Below are 25,013 nucleotides of genomic sequence, written 5' to 3'. Positions count from 1 at the left end.
CACCAGGCTAACATAAATTTGGCCTCTTGTGTAGAAAAACATCACATTTCTCTTTGTCAAATCTCCGATCTTTGGCAGAATTGAGTTCAGCATGACCATGCCTCACTTTACAGTCATTTTAGGGTGAGTATAGAAGAGTGACACTTGTCTACATGTTATTCTGCAGTTTATATGCAGTTTCCATATGACTCTGCCGATTCACTAACCTTTGGGAGGTATATTATCTGTGTGAACTTTGTCATTCAATTCAACACTCTTTTTATTCTTTAAACAATATTATGATATTATGCTTTGATAAAGTGATGATAAATACATGCTTTGCATTAACATGAAGGATTATTGATAACCAAGTCCATAAATCTAATCTACTCATCACAGATGCAGGCGTTCATTTCGTGATGGGTCTCTTCCTTGTGTGTCCTGGCTGATGTCAGACTCCATCCGATTATTTGGCTATAACATTCCTCTTTAATGGTGAAGCACAGTTTGTCTTGGGCCTCCCAGCAGTATAACAGCTCCAGTGTGCACCAGTGTCGACCTGCACAAACATGGTTGCTTGAGCGTCAAGTTATATGAGCAGGAATACAGTCCAAATTTATTTTGATAGCAGTTTTATCTTGACTTCAGCATGCAGACAGGTCTCTTTGAGCATTTTAATTCATGTGTCATTTTTATGCTGGAGGAATGGTGTAGAGTGGTGGATGGTGCCTTAAAAATGATATTCTATGAGGATGTTTGTTTTTCGCTTCAGTAGATTTAGAATGCCTTAGGGTTGAGTGCATTCGCTAAATTTCATTGCATTTCCATCAGTAAGCGCATTCTTCCCAAACCAGTTTTCTTCAGTTCCAGCTCATCCTCTGTCATACCTGATCTCAGTAAAGCAAATTATTCTGATCTCTTGAAGACTTGTTAAAAATATTGAAGCTGCCAGAATTATTGAGTCCTCATTTGTAGTTCAATTTGTAATTTAAGTTGTAGTTTAATCTGTAGTTTAATGAACTGGAGCCTGTCTTCTGAGAATTGTCTTCTTCTCTTTCTTTCACATAGACAGTAAGAGAAAATTAATGGTTGGTATTTTGTACTAATTTTCAAATAAATAAGTAATATTGGAAATTAAGCATTTTATCAGTTTTTATAAAATGGCGGTGTTTTATATGTCATATGTGCGCCTAGGCTAGCTTTGAAAGGCCTCATGTTTTGGATGCTTATATTCTCCAACCTGGCTCAGATTTCAATCACATTACAGTTATTCTAAAGAGATCTGAACATGCAATCATAAAGACATTGGAATATTCATGATTTAAGTATGAAATCACAAATATGTATGAAATCACAAAGACCTGAGATCATTCAGTATTCAGTACTTCTCAGATGCCAAAACCAAAGCAGTGAATGTGTGTCTAAGTCATGGATGTACCAAGTGTGGAACACAATTCCACAATAAAGAAGGTGCTATAATTGCTGTCATTATACCTCTGTCTTGAGACCGCTGTCAAGTACAGATCATTGACATGCTCTTATGAAGTATGCTTTGCCAGAAGCCTAAGGCTAGGCTTTGAAATGCTGTTACGGTTGCAGACGCCATTGAACATCCTGTGCCAAACATGCATGACCTGATCTGACTTGCCTGTCTAAAGCTACTTTTTGAGAAACACAACTGCACACGTGAGTTCTGCATTCTATGTTGGGTTAGCAATGTTCTAATTCACTGTTTCGTTGTTCTTAGAAATAGAGTTTCCAATGTGTTATGTACAATGTACCTTGTCAGTAATTACACAAAGCAGCTATTGTGTGTCTGAGTGCAGAAGCAGTCAGCAGGGAAAACACCATTAAAGAGACCTGTGGCTGTCTGTCTGATATTATATAAATGCAAAATGAAGTTTTACTTCTGTTTTAATTTATTTTTATTGTGTGACAATTCACTCATTAAAAAAACAAAAAGCAATGTCCATTTGTCTTGCTTGATTGCCTTGTAGTAATAGTACAAGATTAAGAAAAGACAGTTAAACCTGTTAAATATATACTTTGTCAGCAAATTGGAATTGTCTTCCTTTAATGGTCCATCATACCCACAGCAACAGAAGCTGTTTGAGGAAGGAAAAGGTTGTAATGTTCTAATGCTGCTATAACTTGGTTACTATGACATGGTTGCTTGTGCAAAGCCTCTCGGTATCCTCCTGGTATCCTCTCTATATTCTCTTTTCCTGTACTCTCTCACAGATGAAAACAATCAGTTGTGCGAGCAGTTGCAAATCAGTGTAGAAATGCCACAACCATAAGTCTGGAAAAGTTGTGTCAGGGAACACCACCCCATTAAACTGTTAGCCTTCTACCATATTAGCTTATTTAGATTATAATGTCATCGCAATTGCCTTGGGCGCATCCGCATTGCCAGTCAAATTGCATAAGCATCACTGCCAATATTCCACATAAAAACCCACGTGACGTTTAGAATTCCTTCATACCCTCGAGAGAGAGTCAGCTTTGCCAGTTACTACCCCGGGGCACCAGACTTTAATCAATGTCTTACCATATCAAATAATATTTATGTCCTTGTCAAATTAATGTAAATATGCACTCGTAGTATGCTGTTTTATAATCTGTATCTGTTTTAGTGGGCTCTGGGGACAATTAATTCACACTGCTAGGTGGTATTCTGTATTCTGTAGCTCTTTCACTCATCACAAATGTGAGACAAATTTGAGGACGAATTTACAAACTGCATCTTTTGGCTTGAAGAGAGGAGGAACTTTATGTCCGTAAAATAATCATCTTTAAGTTGCAGACAGAGACGTGTCTTTCCAGCTCTAAAGTGACACGAGACGTTCTGAGGAGCGGTGTCCCAGGCTAGCTCACACGGATGTCCCCTCTAGCTTTTAGAGTCTGGCTCACCTGTCCAGACTCTGTTACAGCCAATGTTGGCGGGACAAATTTAACCAGCATCTAGACAATGTATTCTCTTTGTTTTCACGTTTCTGTTTCTTGGTCGTCTCGGAGCTGAGCTGAAATGAAAACAGCTAGTATAAAAAGAAAATTGCACAACTGCACCAGCAAACACTTTCACTGTAAAGTCTGTGGAATTACAGACCGGACAGGGATTCTGCTTGTTTTATTAGTGGCATTTCCTCTCAGAGGCTAAGCGTGTTTCCTTAAGTGTGTGCTGAATGCTGAATGTATCCCTGATTAGGTCATTACCACAAATGCTCTACTTGTCCGTTGTGTGTTGTATCTGTCAGAGGGCTACTGGAGGACTCCTTGCAGACAGCAAGGTATGAATGTTTTCTGTCTTTAACTCTAGCCCACAGCTTGAAATCCCAGCCTTCGTCAGCAAGTATGGGAATTCCTGGGTGTGAGAGGGGGATAAACCTCAGTTTTATTACAGTGTGACAAGGAATCCAATCCACCAGTAGGTTTTTGTATCTCTGGCTTCAGCTGCTCGTGAGAAATGCTAAAAACGAAGAGCTATCCACAGACATTTGTCAAAAACAGTCAAATAATATTTACTGATAAAGAGAACTTTCAGAAATGCACTTTATCTTTTTATGTTTAACTCAGCTATGGGAAAGTGTGTAGTTTTCTTGGGTATTAGAGTTGCACATTTACATTCTACACTAACAAGATGAGGACATTATGTTGACTGATGAACGCTGGCAAAACAGTGTGTTTATCAGGTGGGGAGAAATAGTATTGTAACACGTAAGACAATTTCAGTTCCAGATACAACTCTCATTTACACAGGCATGGCCTTTAAAAACCATACAGTAAGTAAACAATCAGAATGAAATTCCTCTACACAAAAGGGCTGAGGGGATAAACAAAAGAACAAATACACTAAAAAGGATGGACCAAACAAAAACAACATGCATGCAAAATACTAACACATAAACAACATTAAAACATTTATTTTCAACTACCTGATAAACTTGGCTGCGTGCATCCCCCCCCCCCCCCCCCCCCCCCCCTCCTCTAGTCATCGACGGACGCCACAGTATTAATATTTCACTTTATAACTCTAGCCATGACAAGGGGTAAAAACTGAAGATTAAAAAATCGACATCGTTTGACATGCACAGGCACAGGCCTGGAAGACCTGTGCTCAGACTGGATTTGTACGCGAGGAGGGGTGAGGCGCAAGTACTCCACCACTCTCCGCGGTAGTCCGAGTGTGCAGGGAAACGATGAACTATTCCCGCAGAGACAACGAGATTGTGGATAAGCTTTATGGTTGCCTTTTCTCCTGGGGATGATAATAAAATATCTGTTGACATCTCGCTATCTCGCTTTTAATCAAACATACTGTGCAAACAAGTTTTGTCATTGTTTTCCATCGAGAGGTTCAAATACTGATGAATAGTAAAAAATAAGGAAGGATAACTCTAGTCTAGACTAATGGCAATGTTACTATTAATGATGCTGAGTGAAAATACAGTCCAGGCTGTTTTCTGTTTTGATTACATGGTGTAACAAGAATATTTAAGTTTCTATTGTTTCTAGGTTAAAAACTGCAGTTTTGCTGAGCAGCAACTGACGAAAAATCAACCCCAAATGTATTTTTGCCTTGCCACTACCGACCATTACCAGTGCAGTGCCGGTACAGTCTGCTGCATTGGTTAACATAGGAGTGTTGTATCACAGCGAGCGGCATGGTGTCGTAGTTTTGAGGTTTATGAAAAGAACGTGCTTATGTATTTTTTGTATTTTTCAATGTGGCAAGTGTGATGGTTCAGAAAAGCCTCTGGCCCGTAGCACCCTTCTTAATCTGTCGGCGTTTCACAGTTGTGAGTAAAGGGAAATGTTGCATGTCTTGAAGGCATATTTACAGCAATGGCACTTGAAGCCCAGACCACCGGATCCAATTAATGTATATTTTCTAATTGCCCTTTACATTCTGATAATTAAACCATACATGGAACCTATTGGATGATGACACAGTATAGCCAGTAGGTTCCATATATGGTTTAATTATCAATCCGTGATCAGAGAAACCACCTGGTCCTGATTGTACTGCCCCTATTGGCAGGAAATTGTTATTCTTTTTAAAGAAAGGTTTAGTTTTCCTCTCAGGATGCTTATTTAGAGCAAAAGCTATCGAGACTGTTGGATATTCCACAATAATGAATCCTCTTTTAATTTAAACATTTGCTACTTTTTTTATATTTGATGTATATCTGCAATGTGATAATATTCTTCCATACATATCTAGATGGGGGGGATGACTCATTTTCAACTTTGAGAAGGAAATCTATTGCCTCTGTCGATATGTGGTACAATTATGTCAATTGTTAGCATGGCAATGTTCATAGTGTACTGCGATTGTCTGCAGTTTTGCAATACTGAAGGTCCTCTGTGTATTCAGTGTGAAACAGATGTGCATTTTTATTGACCTAAATTATACCAAGCCCCATTGTGAAGAATGTGGACTCTGGGTGTATGCAACAGTACAGCTGATAAATGGTCCATAAGAAGGATGTTTCCTTAGCTCATTAAATCATACCAGCTAAATTCACATCGTTTGTGAATATTCAAGGCAAATCCCAAGACAACGTCCCATTCTTGAGCTCTCCTGTGGCAGGCTGGAGGATGGTGGGGAAGTTACGACACTCACCTGAGCGGGAGAGTTAGGGAGACTGAGACACATCTGTTGCTTTGCCGTGCTGTCCTTTTAGCTCAGTGGACTACAAGACAGTAGAAATGATGGAGGCAGCAAAGATGGGGATGGTTTTCATTTAATATTATATGAAGGTACTGTACATATTTTTGCAAACAAATAAACATCCATTCAAACACCACTGATGGCAGAGGCAAAGATAAGCAGACGGAGGGAATTTTTCCTGGTGACAGTTCTCCATGCAGAGCTTTGGGAGTGGTTTTGGAATAGATAATAGTGGCGCATCCTTCCAGATCAGAAACATAAAAACACTGAATTGTCTGCTTGAGCAGGTCTTAGCGAGTGGTTTAGCCCCAAACCTGAGAAAGGCAGTAAATGAAAGTGAATGAGTAAACCTGGAAATGCTTTTATTTTAATTACCAATGAATTTGGAATTGATTAAAAAAAAAAAATCAACTATCAAAAACTTTTTAAAATAGTGACTAAAAACCACATTTGAAATGAGGGCCTTTTAGATTAAAAAAAAACCAACAAAAAAACCCCACAACATTATGACTACAAAATAAAGTGGTAAACATTTAGATGAAATATACTGTAATTGATGGAATGCCTGTATTTACAAGTAAAAATATTGTATGTAATAATATGAAATCAAGAAAATGAAAATGTTTTCCATATGCACGATATTAAATTATGGACTATTAATATCTTAAAAAGTACTGCCTTTGTTTCACTGCTTGTGTGTCCATCATTAAGTGCCATATCACCAGAAGCATTTCCGTTGACGTGGAGAAATGCCCACTAATACCATCTCAGTGTTTGCTAAGCCAACATCCAACTTATGCAAGGGCTCAGTGACTTCCTAACTTGGAAATCAAATCATAGCAAATTTCAATCATAAATTAGACCATGCATATTTTTAATATCTTTAAAGGAGACTTGAGACAATCCAGTAATCACAGCAAAAGAAATGCAAATGTATGGACAGTTAGCCACACGTCTGAAAAATTCTGATGCTCAAAGAAACAGTCAGCATTGGTTGCCGTCCAGGAGTCAAGCCATAAAGTAATGTCTTAAGTTAGGCATTGGTTCTTTTAAATAATCTGTCAAATCCCAGCCTGGCCTACTTTAGTTCACTGGCTTCCAGATTGCACAGGCTTCCTACAACAACTCCATTGTTAGTCTCCTCTTTCCTTTTATGTCTTCCTTGAATAATGGAATTTCTTCTCCTCCGACGGATGTAAGCCTTTTGTTTAAGGCAAGACTGCAGGTGTTAAGACAGAAGAAAACACAGGAGGCATGGCTTAGCACCCCTGCACCAGAGGGTCATGGTGACCTCCCCCTGATGGAATAAGACAAAACAAGACACGACAATCAACCAATCCGCTGACTAATCGTTAAAATAAAACAAAGATCTTCTCATTCTGATTGACAGAAGCACAGAAATGCAATAGCAGCCTATTACCAGAAGAACAGTTCTGGGTTCAAACTTATGAACCCCAAAATCCCTGAAAAGGGACCAAGCGTGGAATGTCAGTGCATGACCGGAGTCACACATTACTCTGCAAGTAGCACTGATTGCTGAGAGAGGCTCAGTTTTTCATTACAGATTTGGCAGGCTTGTGGTGTAGTGTGTGCTGTGTGCTTTGAAGCTCACCTCTCACTGCAGAAACTGTTGCACGCCAAGTCGCTCACCGTGGCACACACGCAACGCTTCTGTGTCTCGGCCCTGTTCGTCGCAGAGCGTCGCACCCGGTAACCCGAGCCTCGGTAACTCGACATCCCATACGGGACCGTGCGCCTGTCAACACACATACAGCAGGGGAGGGGACATTGGCCCAGGTGTTACGGCAGAAGCGAGTGGAAACCCGGTAGTGCCAGACACAAATGTCCCCTGACCTCTAGCACTCTGTGAGGGTTTCCCCCTCTGAGCTTTTGGACATCAGGCCTTATGCCGCTCCATCATCTTCTATTCACCACATGGCTTTTATATGGGAGGTTTGTGTTGATAAGTTTGAACATTCTTTCATTGGCTTGCTTGGTCTGATTCACAATCCATGCACAATATGTACAGGTGAGATGAACAAGCCCCAGCCCAGATGTTTCTACCTTGACTGCAAAGGTATGATATGAGAAAGACATATTTCTTAAACAAACATTTAACTATTAAGTACGTACATGCATAAATATGAAAACAAATATGTATTATTACATGCAGTATAAAATTATTGTATTGTACTAACAGACATTAGTGATAAATGATAGGAGGAATCTGTCAGGGTTGGCCGGTCATTCTCCAGAGAGGACACGACTACTTTAGATAGGGGCTGGAATTTTAACCAGTTACAACTGTGTATAAGTGTCTGTGCTATTTAAACCTACAGGTCTCTGGAGAAGACGCTGAGCATTAGTGGACTAAGCCAGATGGGAGACTCATCCCGTGCATCGCTTCCCCAGAATCCTTATATCAACAATACTTATTTTTGTGTGCATTTCATAAGTGTTTGTTCATTGGAACATGGAGAATAAAGAGCTCTTTAGCTTGACCTCGCCTCTTTCTTACTCTGTGCCATCGTTACCGTCACAGAATGTGCAGCCACCAGGGAGCAAAGCGAGTAGCCCCGACTGGGCTCACCTGCTTGCAATACAGATGGTGGCTCTGGATCACCAAAGGCAGGAGATCGGAGAGATCCGGTCGCTAGTACGGACTCTTGGTCAGTGTGTGAATCGCCTGATTAGTTCCGAGCAGTGAGCGACCTCTCCCATCACCCCTCCTAATCAGGAGGCAGTGAGGGGCAATGCTTTCCACATCAGAGGGTGTGTCTCCAGGCTACTTCCATAGAGCGCCTGGAGGCTGACAAGCAGATCTGGCGCAGGTGTTCAGTACCACCAAAGCCACACAGCCCCCCCCTCGTGACTAGAATTGTGCCATTCTGCTGAAGGAGAAGGCAGTACCTCCCAGGAGCTGAGTCCATCCTCTCTCCCTGGAGGAGGAGCGAGCAATGGGACAGTATGTAAAGGAGGCCCTAGAACAGGGATATATCCTTCCCTCTATGTCTCCGGCTTCAGCCAGCTTTTTCTTTGTGAAGAAGAAAGATGGGGGTCTAAGATCATGTGTGGACTATTGAGGCCTCAATAAGCTGCTTATACAGTACCCATATCCCCTTCTGTTAGTTCCTGCCATGCTGGTACAACTAAGGGGAGCTAGGTACTTCACTAAGCTCGATTTACGTAGTGCATATAATCTCATAAGGATTAAGGAGGGAGATGTGTGGAAAGTGGCATTTAGTACTTCTTCGGGGCATTATGAATACCTAGTCCTACCCTATGGTCTGGCCACAGCCCCCTCTGTGTTCCAAGCGTACATTAACAAGGTCCTAAGGGAGTTCATGGGTAGATCTGCTGTCGCTTACATCGACGACATTCTGATCTATTCCACTTCCTGGGACCATCACGTAAGTGAGGTGAGTACCATTCTCTTTGTTAAGTAATTTCCTATATTGCAAAGTGGGAAGATGTGAATTCCACAAGAAAGAGAGAAACTTCCTGGGCTACATTATTCAAGAAGGTAGCGTGCGTGTGCAATCAGGTAAGGTAGAGGCAGATAAGGCCTGGCCGAGACCCCATACGCGTAGAGCCTTACAGCATTTTCTGGGGTTCGCCAATTTCTACAGACGTTTTGTTAAGTCTTTCAGCACCCTAGCTCAGCCCCTCACGGATCTACTCCGGGTTCAGAACAAATGACTGAACTGGACTCCCAGGGCAGAGAGGTCCTTTGAGGAGCTAAAAGTCACCTTCTACTCCGCACCGGTGCTAAGACAACCCGATCCAAGAAAATCTTTCGTGGTGCAGGTGGACGTGTCAAATGTAGGTGTGGGAGCTGTGCTGTCACAACAACAGGACAAATGAGGTAAATTACACCCCATAGCCTACTTTTCCTGGAAGTTGAGTCCGGCGGAATGGAACTATGGAGTTGGAGACTGAGAATTGCTAGCCATGAAACTCGCGTTCGAGGAGTGGAGGCACTGGCTAGAGGGAGCCTGCCACCTCTTTATGATGACCACTGAACACAAAAACCTCGAATACCTCCAGAATGCCAAGAGGATGAATTCCAGGCAGGCTTGGTGGTCGCTCTTCTTTTCACGTTTCAATTTCCGAGTTACGTATAGACCAGGGGAGAGGAACAGGAGAGCAGACGCGCTCTCACGTCTGTACAACGCCGAGGTCCAAGCGACTTGTTTAGAACCTGTTCTTCCCTCCTCTTGCTTCCTGGAATCGGTAAGATGGAAGATCGACAAGCGAATTGAAGCGGCTAACCCTCATCCACAATGTCCGCCCAATCGCCTATACGTACCACCCAAACTTCGTGACTCCCTCATCGTGTGGGCCCACACCTCAATGGGAACTGGCCATCCAGGGTCCACACGTACCACCCAGTTTCTAGGCGCACGCTACTGGTGGCCAGCCCTGAACAAGGACGTGGTGAGGTTCGTGGCTTCATGCACGGATTGCGTATGTAGCAAAACGCCATGTACTCCTCCCACAGGTAAACTGCTCCCCGTCTACCCCCCTGCACCCGTGGGCTCATCTCACAGTGGACTTCGTTTCAGATTTGCCTAGATCCGAGGGTAATACCATGATACTCACTATAGTGGATCACTTTTCGAAGATGGTTTGATATGTTCCCTTGGCAGGTCTACCCAAGGCTTGGGCAACAGCGGGTTTACTCTTTCGACATGTCTTCAGACAGTTTGGCCTGCCAGAAGACATCATTTTCGACAGAGAACCACAGTTTACGTCACGGCTATGGAAGGAACTACTGGAAAAGCTAATTATAATGGTCAGCCTGACATCTGACCATCATCCCCAGGCCAACGGTCAGGCGGAAAGAGCTAACTAGGCATTGGGTAAGTTCCTGCGACTGTATAACCAATGACACCCGGAAACGTGGAGTACTTACCTGGCCTGGGCAGAATATGCACAGAATTCTCTGCAGCATACGGGAACTTGTTTTAACCCCATTTGAGTGTGTGTTAGGGTACCAACCGCCACTCTAGCCTTGGAACCCCCCTACCTCAGATCAGCTGGCGGTGGACCATTGGTGCCAACACAGTGAACGAATGTGGGCAAACACGCACCAACATCTGCACAGGGCGGTTGCCGCTTACAAGCTAAAAGCCGATAGGGGACGTGGAGAGACTCCCCAGTATGTGGTCGGACAAAAGGTGTGGGTAGCCACAAAGGACGACTGGGCAGGCTCTCCCGGAAAGCTGGCCAGGAAGTATGAGGGTCCCTATGCCATCATGGGGAGAGTTAATGATGTCACGTACAAGGTCGGTCTTCCGGGAGGCAGTTGGGCATTCTGGGCGTTTTACGTGTCAGTCCTGAAGCCTGTGGGGGAGGGGGGGGGGTTTGTCTCTGTCACGGTTGGCTGGTCATCTGCCAGAGAGGACTACTTTAGATAGGAGCCATCCTACACCCGTCCCTGTAGGAGCCATCCTTCCCCAGGATCCTTATGTCAACAATACTTATTTTTGTGTGCATTTTGTGAGTGTTTGTTGATTTGACCATGGGAAATAAAGAGCTCTTTAGCTCGACCTCGCCTCTCGCTTCCTCTGTGCTGTCACTACAGTCACAGAATCATGTTTACTGCATGATTCTGTATTACAGAATATTGGCACTTGGGGGAGGGAAAAAGTAGCAATAGAAAAGCCAACTGAAACAAAAGGAAAGTGTGAAAAGGCCATTTATGTTACACAAAAGAACAAAATTTGTGCCCCAAGATTTATCTTGCCCAATCTTGATTGACATGTATACTGAGAGCTTTTGGAGACTCCTTATTACATAACAACTTGATGTTACACTGTTTTTGATGCTGTCGGAATCATTCTGGCCGGAGGCAAAGAGAGAGTCACCCACGTTGATCAATAAAGCAGCAATCTGGTCTCGTTTTGTGTTTTGAGAAGTTTTGTGAATCTTGTGCAAACACTTTTGTACATCTGTGTTATTCACACCACATGGAATGCAACAGGTATGGGCTTGGCCCAGGGGAAGCACTGCACATTGCTCAGGAGTCTGATAAGAGTTATTCCTCATCTGATAGGAGTTATTCCTTTAAGCGTCTTGTCAAGAAAGCATTTCTTTGATGTCTGTCCATTATGTTTAAGCAGGCACAGAAGCTAAGATATTGTTTTATATGCATGTGACCTTGAATTGCTCTGTGTGCAGGATTCTGATCTGACCCTTACAGTACAGAACATGGTCATGGCACCTTGCCTGGACTGGAAACCGAACTGCAACATAACAATTCACCAAAAATAATAACACAAAGGTGAGCTCACCCTGCTGATTTAACAACTTAAGAGTTTCATAAGCTCCTATGTTTGTGATTCCACTGTACCTTCTAGCACTCCATAAGAAACACTAACCTCCAAATGAATCTTTTCATAATACCACATGAGAAACAGTCTCACAGGACACCATGCATTTAGCATTTGTCGCATCTTCTTTCAAACACGTACAGGTCCAAAGATGGTTCAGAAATGGTTCTGGATTGTAGTTGCTAAGGTAAAGGACCCATAGTGAGAAAGTACTACCATGTATAGTCTCTCTTTCTGTGATGACAACTAGAGAGACCTGCACAGTTTGAAGGTGCACCAGACAGACTTAACTTTCTCTGCTCCAATACTATATCTGCGGTTCTGTCTTTATTTACATTTGGTAGTTGGAGAAAATGGATGTTACTATTCTCAGTGCTTCATGGGTTGTAAATGACGAAAATGAAATACAAAAAAATATGAACATTTAAACTGTATTCATATCAAAACCCTGATTTTTTTTTAAAAAGCATAAAGACACACATTTGTTATGGACTTACAAATGTGATGGGAGACTTGACATTTTTAGCAGTAAAATGGTGTTGTGCATACTTCAATATTTGGTTTTATTTCTTTTAGCCTACCCTAAAACTTTTTTGTAACCGTTATGTCATTTCAAGTGTTCCACGTCTATGGGATTAAAAAAAAAAAAAAAATCTCAGCACATGCAATGTTTGGAAACTTGGCAGAAGCTCGGTCTTACTCTGGCGTATTGATCCAGATGATATCCAGGTGACAGTAGTAAACGCACTCCTTGTCTTTGTACGTGTAACACGTGCACCGCCTCTCTCTCCTTCGTGGCTTTGACAGCTGGCAAAGATAGCACGCTGTTCCGTTGATGCCGGTGGACACAGTGAACTTTTCCGGAGGGGTAACTGACGTTCTGGAGATGAGATTCGGCTGTGCAGTCGCAACTGCGCTCTTCTCGTGCGTATCTTTGCGAAGCGGTGAAACGTCTGAAAAGCAATTACAAATGCATTAAGTGCTGAAGAATATATATAAAAACCTTAGTATATACCTAGCATATATTCAATTATATAAAATGGCTATAAATTAAGGCTGTGAATTGTATTTAAATGAATTGGTATAAGACAGAACAAGTAGCAACTTGGTCACGCAAGCCCATAGTCAACCTTCGATAATCTTCACAAGATACTGTCATGTTTTAGGCTACACTGTTCAAGACCTTTTGGAAAACTGCAGTGAGAAAAGCATTTTGTCAGGAAAATGTCCTTGACCATGTAAAACTCGGAAGATGGCCACTTACCGCTTGCATATCCAGCAATTACTCCAATTAAAATAAAAACGCACAAATCCATCACCGACATCCTGGTTATCCTACGGTTATTACAAAATAACGTATCCGTTTAAGAAAATAAGGTGCTCAGATTAATTCCAAAGTTAGACCAAACTGATTGAAAACCATTTCCTTGTGGACGCATATCATATTTCCAGTGAAAAGTGTCCGGATTATTTTTTAAAATCGCAGGTTTGACAGGTAGGCAGTTGAGAGGTGTGGGAGTCCGCGTGCTAACATCCTGCAATGGACGGGGGCTGGTCTTCATGCGACTTTATAGCTCGCGCTGCACGGGACTTCAAAGCGCCACGCGGACCGATCAAGTTGTGAAGTTCAGCATGTCAGGCGACCACCTGCAGGAAAAGTCACCGGCAAGCAGCCTGAGCAAATGTAATCCACCCTGTCCCATTCGTTAAAATGAAAATTAATGTAATCGCCCCAACAAAGATTATTATTAGAAGAGAAAAGGCAGTGATCGGTAAATGCAATAAAGGATGCTGCTGGTGTCATTAAAGAAAATGTTTTGATAATCTTTCGAGAGAGCTTCCTGGAGTGCGTTTGTTTCCCGAGGATGAAACATCTGGAGCTGTAAACAAGCGAGTTAGTACGGCTTTGGAAAGGTTAAGTGAGAAACAATTTGTCTGAGCTATGTATTCACACATGCGTGGTTGTTAAGGCCAGTCTGTCTGCTTTAAGCTTATTTAACAGCGCAGCAGCGATGCAAACAAGTTGACACAAAAGCAGCCCAGCCACACCTCAGCAGGAGAAGTCAGAAACAGGGCATGCTCAGTCATCACTCACATATTAAATATTTTCAATGTAAATCCCCATCACGTATACCCTGCTGGGTGGTTGCGTAGGCACCGGCATAGTGCTAGGTACACATTTATAGTGAAAAGTTTCTGTTAGCCAAAGGAAGAGTTTTCCCTGCTGTCAAAACTTTTTCTCCAGGGAGACAACAGGATTCCAGTGTCACAGATGAGCTAATGTTTCCAGCTAATGTTTGGAAAGTGAGACCAGTACCTCAGCTCCAATTCAGAGAATTTCAAAAGATGTTCAGTTAAAATAAATGTAAAAAATACATTTAAGAATTATATACTTGAGTGTCATCTAAAGGTTTTATTGTTGTGTTTTCTAAAAACATTCAGTCCTGGAATGCTAAGCTTTAGCCAAACGTGCTCTGGTAATGAGAAGGGTATGCTATCATGAAGCTTTGCTTAGGCTTGAATGTGGTTAGCCATTATTTCAAGATGGAATTCTCAAAGAACCCAGGATTTCTCCCGTATTTCACTTATCACCGACACCCACAAGTCTCCCAGCAAGGCGTCAGGTCAAAGTACTGCCGAAGGCACATTGCTGAGTCCTTTAAAAAGGCCACTGATTAGCTTCCATTCATCTGCAACCCAGATGCCTCTGCTTGTCTAAATATTCGCTGACAATTTAGCATGGCAGTCATACACGAGATTGATGTTCTCTTCAACATCTCAGCGTTACATTGGCGCAGTTGTCGGTTGGTGCAGTTGTGAATCGGAGAAATTACACGCTTGCATGTAAACTGCAGGTGGTGGTTACCTCTACATCGCTGCCTGCTCCTGCTCATGTGAGTGCGGCAGGGCAAGGAGCAGGACGTACAGACTCCATCGACGTGGACAGATATTTATTGACATACGAAGACAACGGCACTCACATAGAACACAAGCGGTGAATACGTTTAACAATATCAACAAGCATTTAAACGGCACGAAGTTAAACAACGACCGACAGCACCACACACACTGACAGGGGTTTAAAAACACAAAGACAAAACACTAACCAGGTGCAGGTGTGTGCAGGCGTGGCTACAAATAAACAAACAAGATCCTCCCACTGCACACGGCGGGCCAAACCACGTGACTCGTGAGAGGCGAGCTCAGATGTGCTGAAAGTTTAGCTTACATCTACAGAAGACTGATGCTCTTACTGTACAATGAAACTCATTAAAAATACATTTACCTAAAATTTCAACGTGCTTAATTTCATTTTGTACACAAGCAGGGAACATGGCTGTAGAGTAGTGTAAACATTGAAAAAAGAGCCAAAAATCTTTATTAATTTGCTAACTGAAGCGGCAGTGGGGGTTTGGTTTCTTACCGTCTTCATCCTGTTTGAACAGAAAACACGGCGTAGGAGGGCGATGAACAGTGGAAGAGTCACCTAGTCACCCAGAGGCATGGGAATCCAAAGCAGGGGATTAAAATCCCCATTCCGCCTTCATCTTGTTGGGAAATTAATCCTGAAAAAAACAGTTGTGCTGGGGCCCCTGGTGGGTAGCACAAGCCCTGGACCTCAGCAAGGCGCTCTCCAAAGCTCCAGTCTTGGAGGCTAACTGTCAAATTTGAAATGTCTGGAAAACAAATGTTGCCCCCTTCTACGGAACTGGCCTTTTTTAAAAGAACTGTCTGAGGTCAAAGGATATCCACCTCTTAGAAGTTACTATGTGATATTTTCTTAACGTGAGAGTTTGTACTATAAAATGTAACATCATTAAAGGTTTTGATTGAATATGACTCTATCTCCAAGAGCAACACAACTCTTGATAACATGAATTCTCGTGATATTGCGTATTATAGCATATATTGCATAATCTCTACATGACACAAGACATGAAACCCCACTGTACCACAGAATGCATTTTGGAAACCATATCTGGTACTGACTTCTGTCTACAATGGAAACCCTGATTGGTGTAATATTTAAGGAATTAGTTCAAAACTAGGCAAGCAGACGTTTGCAGAATTCTGGGTTCCCTTTTGTGGAAGAAGGAGCATTGTGTTTGTACCCAAAGATCTTTTATTATAGTTGGAAAATGATTGATCATTGCATACAAATGCCCAGCTGAAACAGAGATAAGTAATTCCTTCATAAGTCTCCATATTTTCTCCATGGAAAGAACAAAGCACTATGGTAATTGCTCTGCACAGAACTGTCTGTTAAATGGGGTAACTGTACATATGAAAGCTATTTGACCCTGTAGGTGTAAATGAAACACGGCTGTGTTTCTCATTATGTGGCCCAGGTGCTAAACAGTGGAATGTTTAGCTGCATGTTATGTGATATGGGAACATTATCCACAGACGCACACCGCTGATTGTATTTGGTTCACAGCAGTGGGCCTTTGGTTTTTACAAGAACTGAAGGAACGTGTTGGAATTGGAAGGTCTAAGGCAATATTTGAGGGAAACAGCATTTTCCCATTCACTTCCTGACTCTAAAGCGTTCACAGCAGGTCTGATGGGTCGTTTTACTTCTTGTTTTCTGCTTTGATTATGAGTCTCTCTGGTCTTAGAAAGAAATATGTTAACTTTTCCTGCTATACACGTGAACAACAACAAAATAACATCCCATTTTGCACAGACTGCATTTAAATAGTTTTCATAATTTAACTAAGAAGATGTTCTGCTGCAATTTTAACATTCAGCTTGTTAAATGTGGCTATACAGCATACAAAGGCCAAACTGTGGGGTAATATTGAGTCTTTACTCAAGATTACCTGAAAGCCAAAGTTACTGCTAAAAACCTCACACCTACTGCCGTCTGTTTAACATTTGTTTAACTTTATCATTTCCTGGCACTTTAGTAATCCAAAGGTATTTTAGCAGTCAAAATGAAGAAATATGACCTGATGGCTTTGAAGTATTTCAGCAAATAGTATGATTGAATTTCTTGGTGTGCCTGTCATCATAAGTAGATTAATTTAGCTACAGTAAATAACTGTTTATAGATGGTAAGCCTCCTCAGATAAAACATGAACAAGTCTGAAGCTTTCCTCAGGGGATTGGGGATATCCTCAGGGGATTAAGGATATCTTCAGGGATACAAGATCCTTGAAATGATTAACACCTTGGAAAGAGGCTTTGCTCAGACGATTTTCTTGCCTCAAGAACATGAACAGTCCATCCCTTTAGTCAGATTCTGGACAGGTGTCCAGAAGTCACTTTTCAATGGTGAAATCTCCACATCACCGTTTTGCACTATTATAATAACTGCTAAAGACATTATTTTTATCATAAAAAACAAATGAGGGTATTTTCTGCTTTTTTTCATTTGTCTGCTTTTGAAAGAACAGTACATTGTCTACAGTGATAACATATACCAGTACCAGTAAGCTTCCTACAGGCACAGAATTAGCCTACGATTTCCATGTACTTATATACTACTGAGGTTCTCAGCAGTCTGGCAGCAATTAATTCATTCCTTACGTAAGATGAGTTCTAAAAAGTACAGTTACCTAGATAATGTCAGCTGAAACTCTTTTACAACTGCTAAGAGGTAATCATGCATATGACTAATTCATGACAAAATCAGAATAAATCACACTTTCCATGAAGATAAGGAACTTTGTTAATTTTACATTCCTCTCTTTCTCTCTTTGACTTTTTGTCGCTTTTTTGTCTCCCTTCAGGCCAGGAGATGGTTGAGAGGACAGGATTTCCTGCACTGAGCGACTTGGCCTACAGGTAAATCACCATGTGGTTTAGCTCTGATTTTCACTGCAGTATGAAGGCAAACAGGTGTTCAGTCCCAGCGAAACGAGAGTGCTTCAGGTGACCCGTCACAACTTTGAAGTATGACCTTCCAGGCCAGAGTAGTAATCGCTTTTTAATGGATCATGTGATCAATAACGGGGGTGGGGGAGTCCGGGTGTTTTCCCAAGGTACTGACCTATCTGCCCCGTGTACCTCTGGGCGTTCCCACAGGCTGTTTCTCACACTGTATTGTAAGATCTCAGTCTTGCAGGAAGAGATAATGGACAGGATGACGTAGGCCACCATACAAAATCCTCAGCCAAGGATGGAAGAAGCTAATAACTGGATATGTTTGTTGTAAGATGAGGCCTCGACTCTTATTGATGGGTTTCCACCCTTCACCCCCAGGGCCAATTTCAGATAGACGGGTCTGATCCAATTAGGGGGTGGGTGTGTAAAAGAACCTTTCAGTCAGTGTCAGATGGCAGGTCAAGATGTGGCTCCAGGATGGACCTCCTAGACAAGACCCTCAGCAGAGACAAATCCCACCTGGCCTGTACAGCACCTCACTGACCCTTCTCTCATCTTCTCTGTTTAGCCTCTGTCTGTCTGGGTTCCTCTCTCTCCCTCTCTCTCTCACTCTCTCTCTCTCTCTCATGTTTCTGTCACACATGTACATGGACCCATGCATTAATTGCACAGAGCACAAGCGCTGATTAATGGATGAAATACTTAGGAAGCAATGACAGACAAGTAGCCTTGATTGTGCTGAGCGGGGCGCACTGTCACCCTACGTAATCCCTCAGCCTGCAGGCTTGGGCAGCCAGGGGACGGCCAGGTCAGTGAGGTTCGGATTCCGTAATTCGAGGAGCTGTTGTGCTTTTTCTGTTCTGTCCCATGGAATGCACTCCCGATCCCAGTGGGCTGTCCCCTGCTGTGTGGCACCAGGCATGGCCAGTGGCAGGCATTCAGCTTAGTGGTTTTGTAGATCTCACTTCGGCAGCAGTGGGCTCTCTGAGTTTTGCCCTCTCTTTCTGCCCTGAACCACGGGGGGAGGGGCACATTGCTTCACAGACACAGGAAGCCATGAATGTGGTTACAATAAATTTGCCTACTTCTCAGACTTTGTATGGAATCATTTAAGCTCAGGGGTTTTTCTCTTTTTTGATGACATTTTTTTTTTACTTTCTTCTGTTGTTTTCACATGATATCACTGAATATATCTGCCTCTTCCCCACTTTGCAACATTAAAATCTATTCATTTGGACATCTTTTCATTTAACTGATAACGCATAATTTTAAATAACATCAGCCAAACCAAATCTGACTTGTTAATTTGTTTAAACTTTACAATATAAAAGAGTATTTCAAACAGAAGTAGTTCAGTGTTGTAAGATGATCAAGACCAATTCCAAAAAAATGATCTCCAGCAAACCTTCCAAAAATGTTCTTAGACATATGCATGAACACAAACAGTTCTCCATGTAGGACTGGGTGAAAAACAGCATCTAACAGCTAACAGAAGGCATTCAGCTGAGGGTCCTGCCAGTAGATGAGGGTCCACTGGATGCTAAATTCAAGGCTTCACATACTCTTTCCATTAATGATACTGAATACCTCTTCTTTATCACAGATATGAAACTCTAAAATCGCAGTCAGTTAAACAAAATATATTATATATTATTATAATGTAGATGAGGACAAGTTGATATATGTGAAATATATTCAGGCATTAGTGAAAATTATTTCAAATGATTCACAAACCTTTTTCTCACAACTTTCCATATGGCAAACATTTTGAAACAGGACACTTATGCTGAAAGTATTATAACAATTCACTTATAAGGGCTGTGATAAGCATTATGTCAATGATGTAATTGTGTTCCTCAGACTCACATTGTCTGCCACATTTGACCTGCTGCCCAGAGTAGTTTTATAACCAGAAAACACTGATTTTTATGTTGTGGTTGTTTTCATGAACTTTTCCATAAGGTACACAGGGCCTGGAGCCCTAAAGGCTGTGCTAACGCAATGATCCCTGGGATATGTAGTCACTGATGCCTGGCTGTTCATCGTTGATTTTCTATTCTCAGCAGTACAGGAGCATGTGCGGAGATGTTTACTGGCTGTCACGGCAGCTGTGCCAAAGTCACGTATAGCAACCACTCAATACTCATCATTTTACACGTCTTGACTGAACACATGGTTAAAATAATAAAGGCTACTGAAGCTCCTTTACTGGCAACTTTAGCCAATCGCTGTGACATCGAAGCCCTGTTCAGGCAGGCTTAGCATTCAGGAAGCATGTTGGCATATTCCTCAATTTATAAATTCCTGAGTTTCAGTTTATGCAGTTTTTATATCCGTTTTTCACGCTCTTGCTTAAACGGCCTTCTTCAGCTCCTGGCACACAATCTGAAAGGTCATAACTCAGACTTGGCCATTCTACAACACATAATTTCTGCAGATTGAGCTGCAATATTGTTTACTTACTCCTGTGCTTTGGATTATTGTCATATAGATCACAGACAGATGTTCTAACTGTTGACGTTTCTCATAAAACTCAGAATTCATTATTCTCTCAGTGAATGCAAGCCGTCCAGGACCTGAGATATTAAAGCAGTCCCCAACTGTTATATCCTCTCCATCATGCATCAGCTGGGATGAGGTTTTGGTTTGTTCTTTGTTTTTTTTTCACAGATGTACACACACACACACACACACACACACACACACACACACACACACACACACACACACACACACACACACCGAGAGGATATTCATAATCCCACATAGTTAATGAGTTAACCATAATTAGCTTCTCTATTATGTTCAACATCTTAATCACGTTTTCTATTTAACTCAAAGCTCTTGCATAAAGCTTATTTGTGCTATGGATCAGTTCGATTTCAGTTATATTGCTCTTCCTTGTCTTAAGATGGCAGAAGAAAACAGACATAAGGTAAGAATGTGGATGTGACTCTTACTGTAAAAGAAGACAACAGAACCTTTTCTTCTCATTGTATTTTTTGCTCATCAAAGAGGAATTCCGGATTCTGGACAGCACCCTACCTCTTATCAAAACCTTTTTTCTCAGACTTAGACAAATTCGACTCAGACCGGATGAAAATGAATACCTTTATAATAGCATGCCGCCTATTCATTTTCCTTATCAGTCTAGTACTTGAAGAGCATAAGAAACCTAGATCTCCCTAATACCTTCAAGTGCAAAGGCCTGAAAAAGCATCAGTCAAGCCACAGATCTGGACAATCGTGGGGAAGTGTGTGTGCCATGCTTTAGAACACCTTTTTTTCCCGTGAGACTGAAATGTTTTCAGTCTGGAAGTTGATAAGCAGTCTATTCAGTCATTTTAGGGCTTCCACAATGCTACAGCACTCACGTCTGCCATGCTTGGTGCCAGACAGGATGTACATATTGAGAATGTATCATCAACACCCTAGAGGAGTATTTTACACCGGTGAAAAACGACATCTATGACCAACGCATCTTGGACCGTTGGGGAAACAGGGGGAAGGCGAGCCAATTGACAGTTTTGGCACATGCTTCTGACAAAGTGCAGCTACATGCAAGCATGGCTGAGAAGCAAAATAGCACTGGGCCTTGCAAATGAGAACACATGGAGGTAGCTGCTAAGAGAGTGCCAGCTGATGCTGAAACATGCAGAATGGCAGAACTGACTGATAAAAGAATTAAATCCACCTCTAGATTGTGCAAATCAGCAACTGGATAACCCATCATCAGCTACAGATCTCCTGAGAGTGCCGCGTCAATCACTCAGTTGGAACAGAACGCCACCTAGCATTTCCAGAAACAATGTAGGGCACGAGGCGCTAACAACCACTTTGCTAGAGTCTGCTTGAAAAGCAAAAGAAAGCAATTGGATGGCAAATTACATGTGGATGATGAGACTAAGTTGGTTTCAAATGATGTTTTGAGTAAAGAGCTATATACCAGTGAACACGCTAGCTCAATATGGGCAAAAGGTAAACAGTGGTATGTCAAATCTAGAACAGATCTCAGTAATGCCAACCAGACACAGGAACCACATGTCATGTAATGAGCTTTAAGGATAAGACAAGACTTTTGCCAAAAGCTCCATTACTTCCAAGAAATGTTCAACTGAAGCCACATTTTGGTAGGTTCATGCTCTTGCTTGGAATCTTTACAATGAGATTTATTGTGCATGGTTAAATGCACAAATTGGAGTCAAGACAGATTGACTGCCACTCCTGTCAGAGGCCACATGTGAGCATGTAGCCTGTGTTCAGTTCACAGTCCCATCTAGTCGGAATGTTTTGTCCTGAGTAAGGAGATGCTCCTGACTGTGTTCCATGATGTTTTCTATGGCCTGACTGAATCAGTCCTGGGCAACATGAACTTTGGCTTGGACGAATCCATAAAGCAGACACATGTCCCTAGAAAGGTCACAGTTGCCTTGAAGACTGCTGTTAAATCACAGCTCTGTTAGTATGCCAATGGCCATGCTACATGGTCCACTGAGTAGATTAACAATATATTAATTTTTAAGAAACCATACAAGCTTCAACTCTGCATGGGCCGTATGTCAATAAAGTCTATCATCGAATGCTCTACATTACATTCTTGAAGATGTGGTATGTAACCTTCCCACAACCAAAGTCTTCACGTTGGTGGATGCGAGAGATACATTTCTTCAGTGCAGACTTGGGGGAGGATGCAGCGGTTCCTTTCGGCACCTCCACTGCCCCAGAGGTACACAAGAGGATGCAGCATGAACTACTGGCAGGTCTTGGTGGTGCAGAACCTAAAGCAGATGACATCCTAGTTGTCATGTGTGGTGCTTCAGAGCTGGACGTTGGCCATGATAACAACAACAAGCTGTTTGCCCTCATTAGACACTGCAAAGAGCTCAAACTCAGAATCAGTGTAAAAAAAAAACTCCAATTCAAAGTAGCGGTGGTCCATTTTTAGATCACGTTTTGTCAGTGGACAGCTTAAAGTCAGACCCAGAGAAAATAAAAGCAATGATGGACATTCCCATGCCCTCAGATGCTTACGGTTTGTGTGATTTGTTACAAATATTGCCAAATTTTTGCCTGGACTCTCTGAGCTTTGTGAGCCACTAAAGAGACTGACAGACAAACACACCAAAGTCCAAGTCTGGCACTGGCTCCCAAAGCTTCACACAGTGGTTTAAGAAATAAAGTGCCTTGCTACATTGGCCCCAGTCCTGCAATAATACGACATGTCCAAACCCATGACGATAAAGCCAAGTCACCTCCATAGAATGCTCTTAATTCTACAGTATTACAGCCTTCAGGTGCTACACAAGCCTGATCAAGAAATGTACCTCAGTGCCTGAGTGGGGCCACAGTGCCGGAAGTTCGGTCTGTGCCATGGAACAAGCGCATCTTGATTTGTGTCACGTTTGGCCCCTCCTAGCGTCCTTGTTGGCATGGTTACCCTGTCTCATGTATTTGTCTTGCTTCTGTGTTTCATTTTCTCTGCCCTTCTTTTGCAGCATGTGTGTCTTGTTAAATTCTTATTAGTACTTGTATTTAAACCCTGTCTTGTTCCCTGTTTGTTGGCTGGTCATTGTGTATTGTCCGAGCTAATGTCATGTACATAGCCTCCATGTGTAAAATCCAACCCTTGTTTGTAATTCCTAATTTTTCATTATGCCTAGCCGTGGGTTAATTCTAGCCTTCATTTGTTCCTAGCCTCTTTTTTATAGCCAGTTTCCCTTTTGTCATCATATATTTTGTTTTGTTTAGTATATCATGTATTTCCAGACTCTACATGACCCTGGACTGTTCAAACAATTACAACTCTAAACTTGCCCCTAATAAATCTCGCTCTTCTCCGTACATGCGTTCGCCTCCTTACTGCACAACGTTACAATCTGGAGTACATCATCAATTCCAATTATCTCAACGTGACTGACCAGTGCCTGCTTACCTTCACGGCCCACACAGAATCAACAACTTAAAGAGGTTGTTATGAATGATTAAGTGCAAAGATTGGACAAGCTTGGATATATGAGAGTTTTGGACATGAAAAGATGAACTCAGTGTCATTCTGCTTAAGGGCCAGATGGTCATCATTCCAAAGTATCTCTGCGCAGAGATGTTGACCCTGATCCATTCCACACACACTGGGGCTGATGCATACTACTGGAAAGCTTGAGATACACTATATAAGCCAGGCATCCAAAGTGTGTCAGCAATGGCATCATACAGCAGAAAGAGACCATGCTTTCCTGTGATCTTCCCCCATTACCCTGGCGGATTATGTGTATGGACTAATATTAGTATGGATGCAAAACTTTCCTTCTTCTTGTCAACCATTCCTTTCACTTCTGGGAGACTGACCTGCTTCCAGATCTCTTGGGTGAAACAATCAAAAGCTGTAAAGCACAATTTGCTGTCTGTAGTATCCCAGATCAGGTGATTATGGATAACAGGTCTCAGTTTGCATGTTGGGGGTTCAGCTGATTTGCAGAACAGTGGGAGCTCGAATGTGTGACCTCCTCTCTGAGACATCTACAAGCCAATGGCAAGGCTGAGTCAGCTGTTAAAATCACCAAAAAAAAGAGTTGTGTAATAAAGTCTACTGTAAGTAACTCGTCCTCTATGGATAATCGGATAAACTCGGTGCTACCTGTGTTGGATTTACATTGGTTAAACTCTGCGCTACCTGTGTTGGATGGACATCGGTTCAACTCTGCACTACCTCTGTTGGAGTCATGTGTTGCCCACGTGTTGTATGCAGTATTGTCGACACGCTGCACCTTAGAAAACAGGTTGTTCACATATGATAAGTCTGCACATGATCTTCTTGAACTTGCTATTGGAGATGTGGTGAGAATGAAACTGTTTCCAGGAGATCGCACTTGAGTGTGGAAATCTAGAATTTGCATACAAAAATGGCACCACGCTCATACCTAGTTGAAGTGGATGGATCCTACTGCTGTAAAACTAGAGTGGATTTGCAAATAGCTGAGCCATTGGAATTTACCTATAGAGCAGCCATTTCTAATAGACACTCAGCTGAGGACATGAACCAAGATTTGCCAGAATTCAAGCTGCTCCCAGCTACCGCTATAAACCCGCCTCTACCTACACCATCGGTCAAATGCACGCTTCAGCCTGTACAGACTCACTCACCCCAGGGGCCTTGTGTCCTCACCAGAAATGGAAGGGTGTCTTGCCCTCCCATAAGA

At 42.2% G+C, this 25,013-nt stretch overlaps 1 protein-coding gene across 1 annotated transcript; it reads right to left on the bottom strand.

The window, feature by feature from the left end:
- Positions 1 to 5,825: 5,825 nt before the first annotated feature.
- LOC113586759 (uncharacterized) lies at positions 5,826 to 13,822 on the bottom strand. Its single transcript, XM_027025120.3, has 4 exons — positions 13,253 to 13,822; positions 12,689 to 12,941; positions 7,266 to 7,409; positions 5,826 to 6,950 (listed from the first exon to the last, which is right to left on the bottom strand). The coding sequence occupies exons 1-4, from the start codon at positions 13,311 to 13,313 to the stop codon at positions 6,935 to 6,937; spliced, it is 474 nt and encodes a 157-aa protein (XP_026880921.2). The 5' UTR covers positions 13,314 to 13,822; the 3' UTR covers positions 5,826 to 6,934.
- Positions 13,823 to 25,013: the final 11,191 nt, after the last annotated feature.

The sequence above is a fragment of the Electrophorus electricus genome, chromosome 22, assembly GCF_041902795.1.
Source record: "Electrophorus electricus isolate QZ-2024a chromosome 22, ASM4190279v1, whole genome shotgun sequence".
Classification (NCBI taxonomy): Eukaryota; Metazoa; Chordata; class Actinopteri; order Gymnotiformes; family Gymnotidae; genus Electrophorus; species Electrophorus electricus.
The sequence above is the reverse complement of the archived record's forward strand: the minus strand, read 5'-3'. Positions and strand labels throughout refer to the sequence as shown.

Coding starts and splice junctions, on each gene's coding strand:
- LOC113586759 (XM_027025120.3), bottom strand. CDS start 13,313: ATGTCGGTGATGGATTTGTGCGTTTTTATTTTAATTGGAGTAATTGCT. Junction 12,942..13,252: donor AATTGCTGGATATGCAAGCG/GTAAGTGGCCAT, acceptor ATTGCTTTTCAG/ACGTTTCACCGCTTCGCAAA. Junction 7,410..12,688: donor ATCTGGATCAATACGCCAGA/GTAAGACCGAGC, acceptor GTGTGTTGACAG/GCGCACGGTCCCGTATGGGA.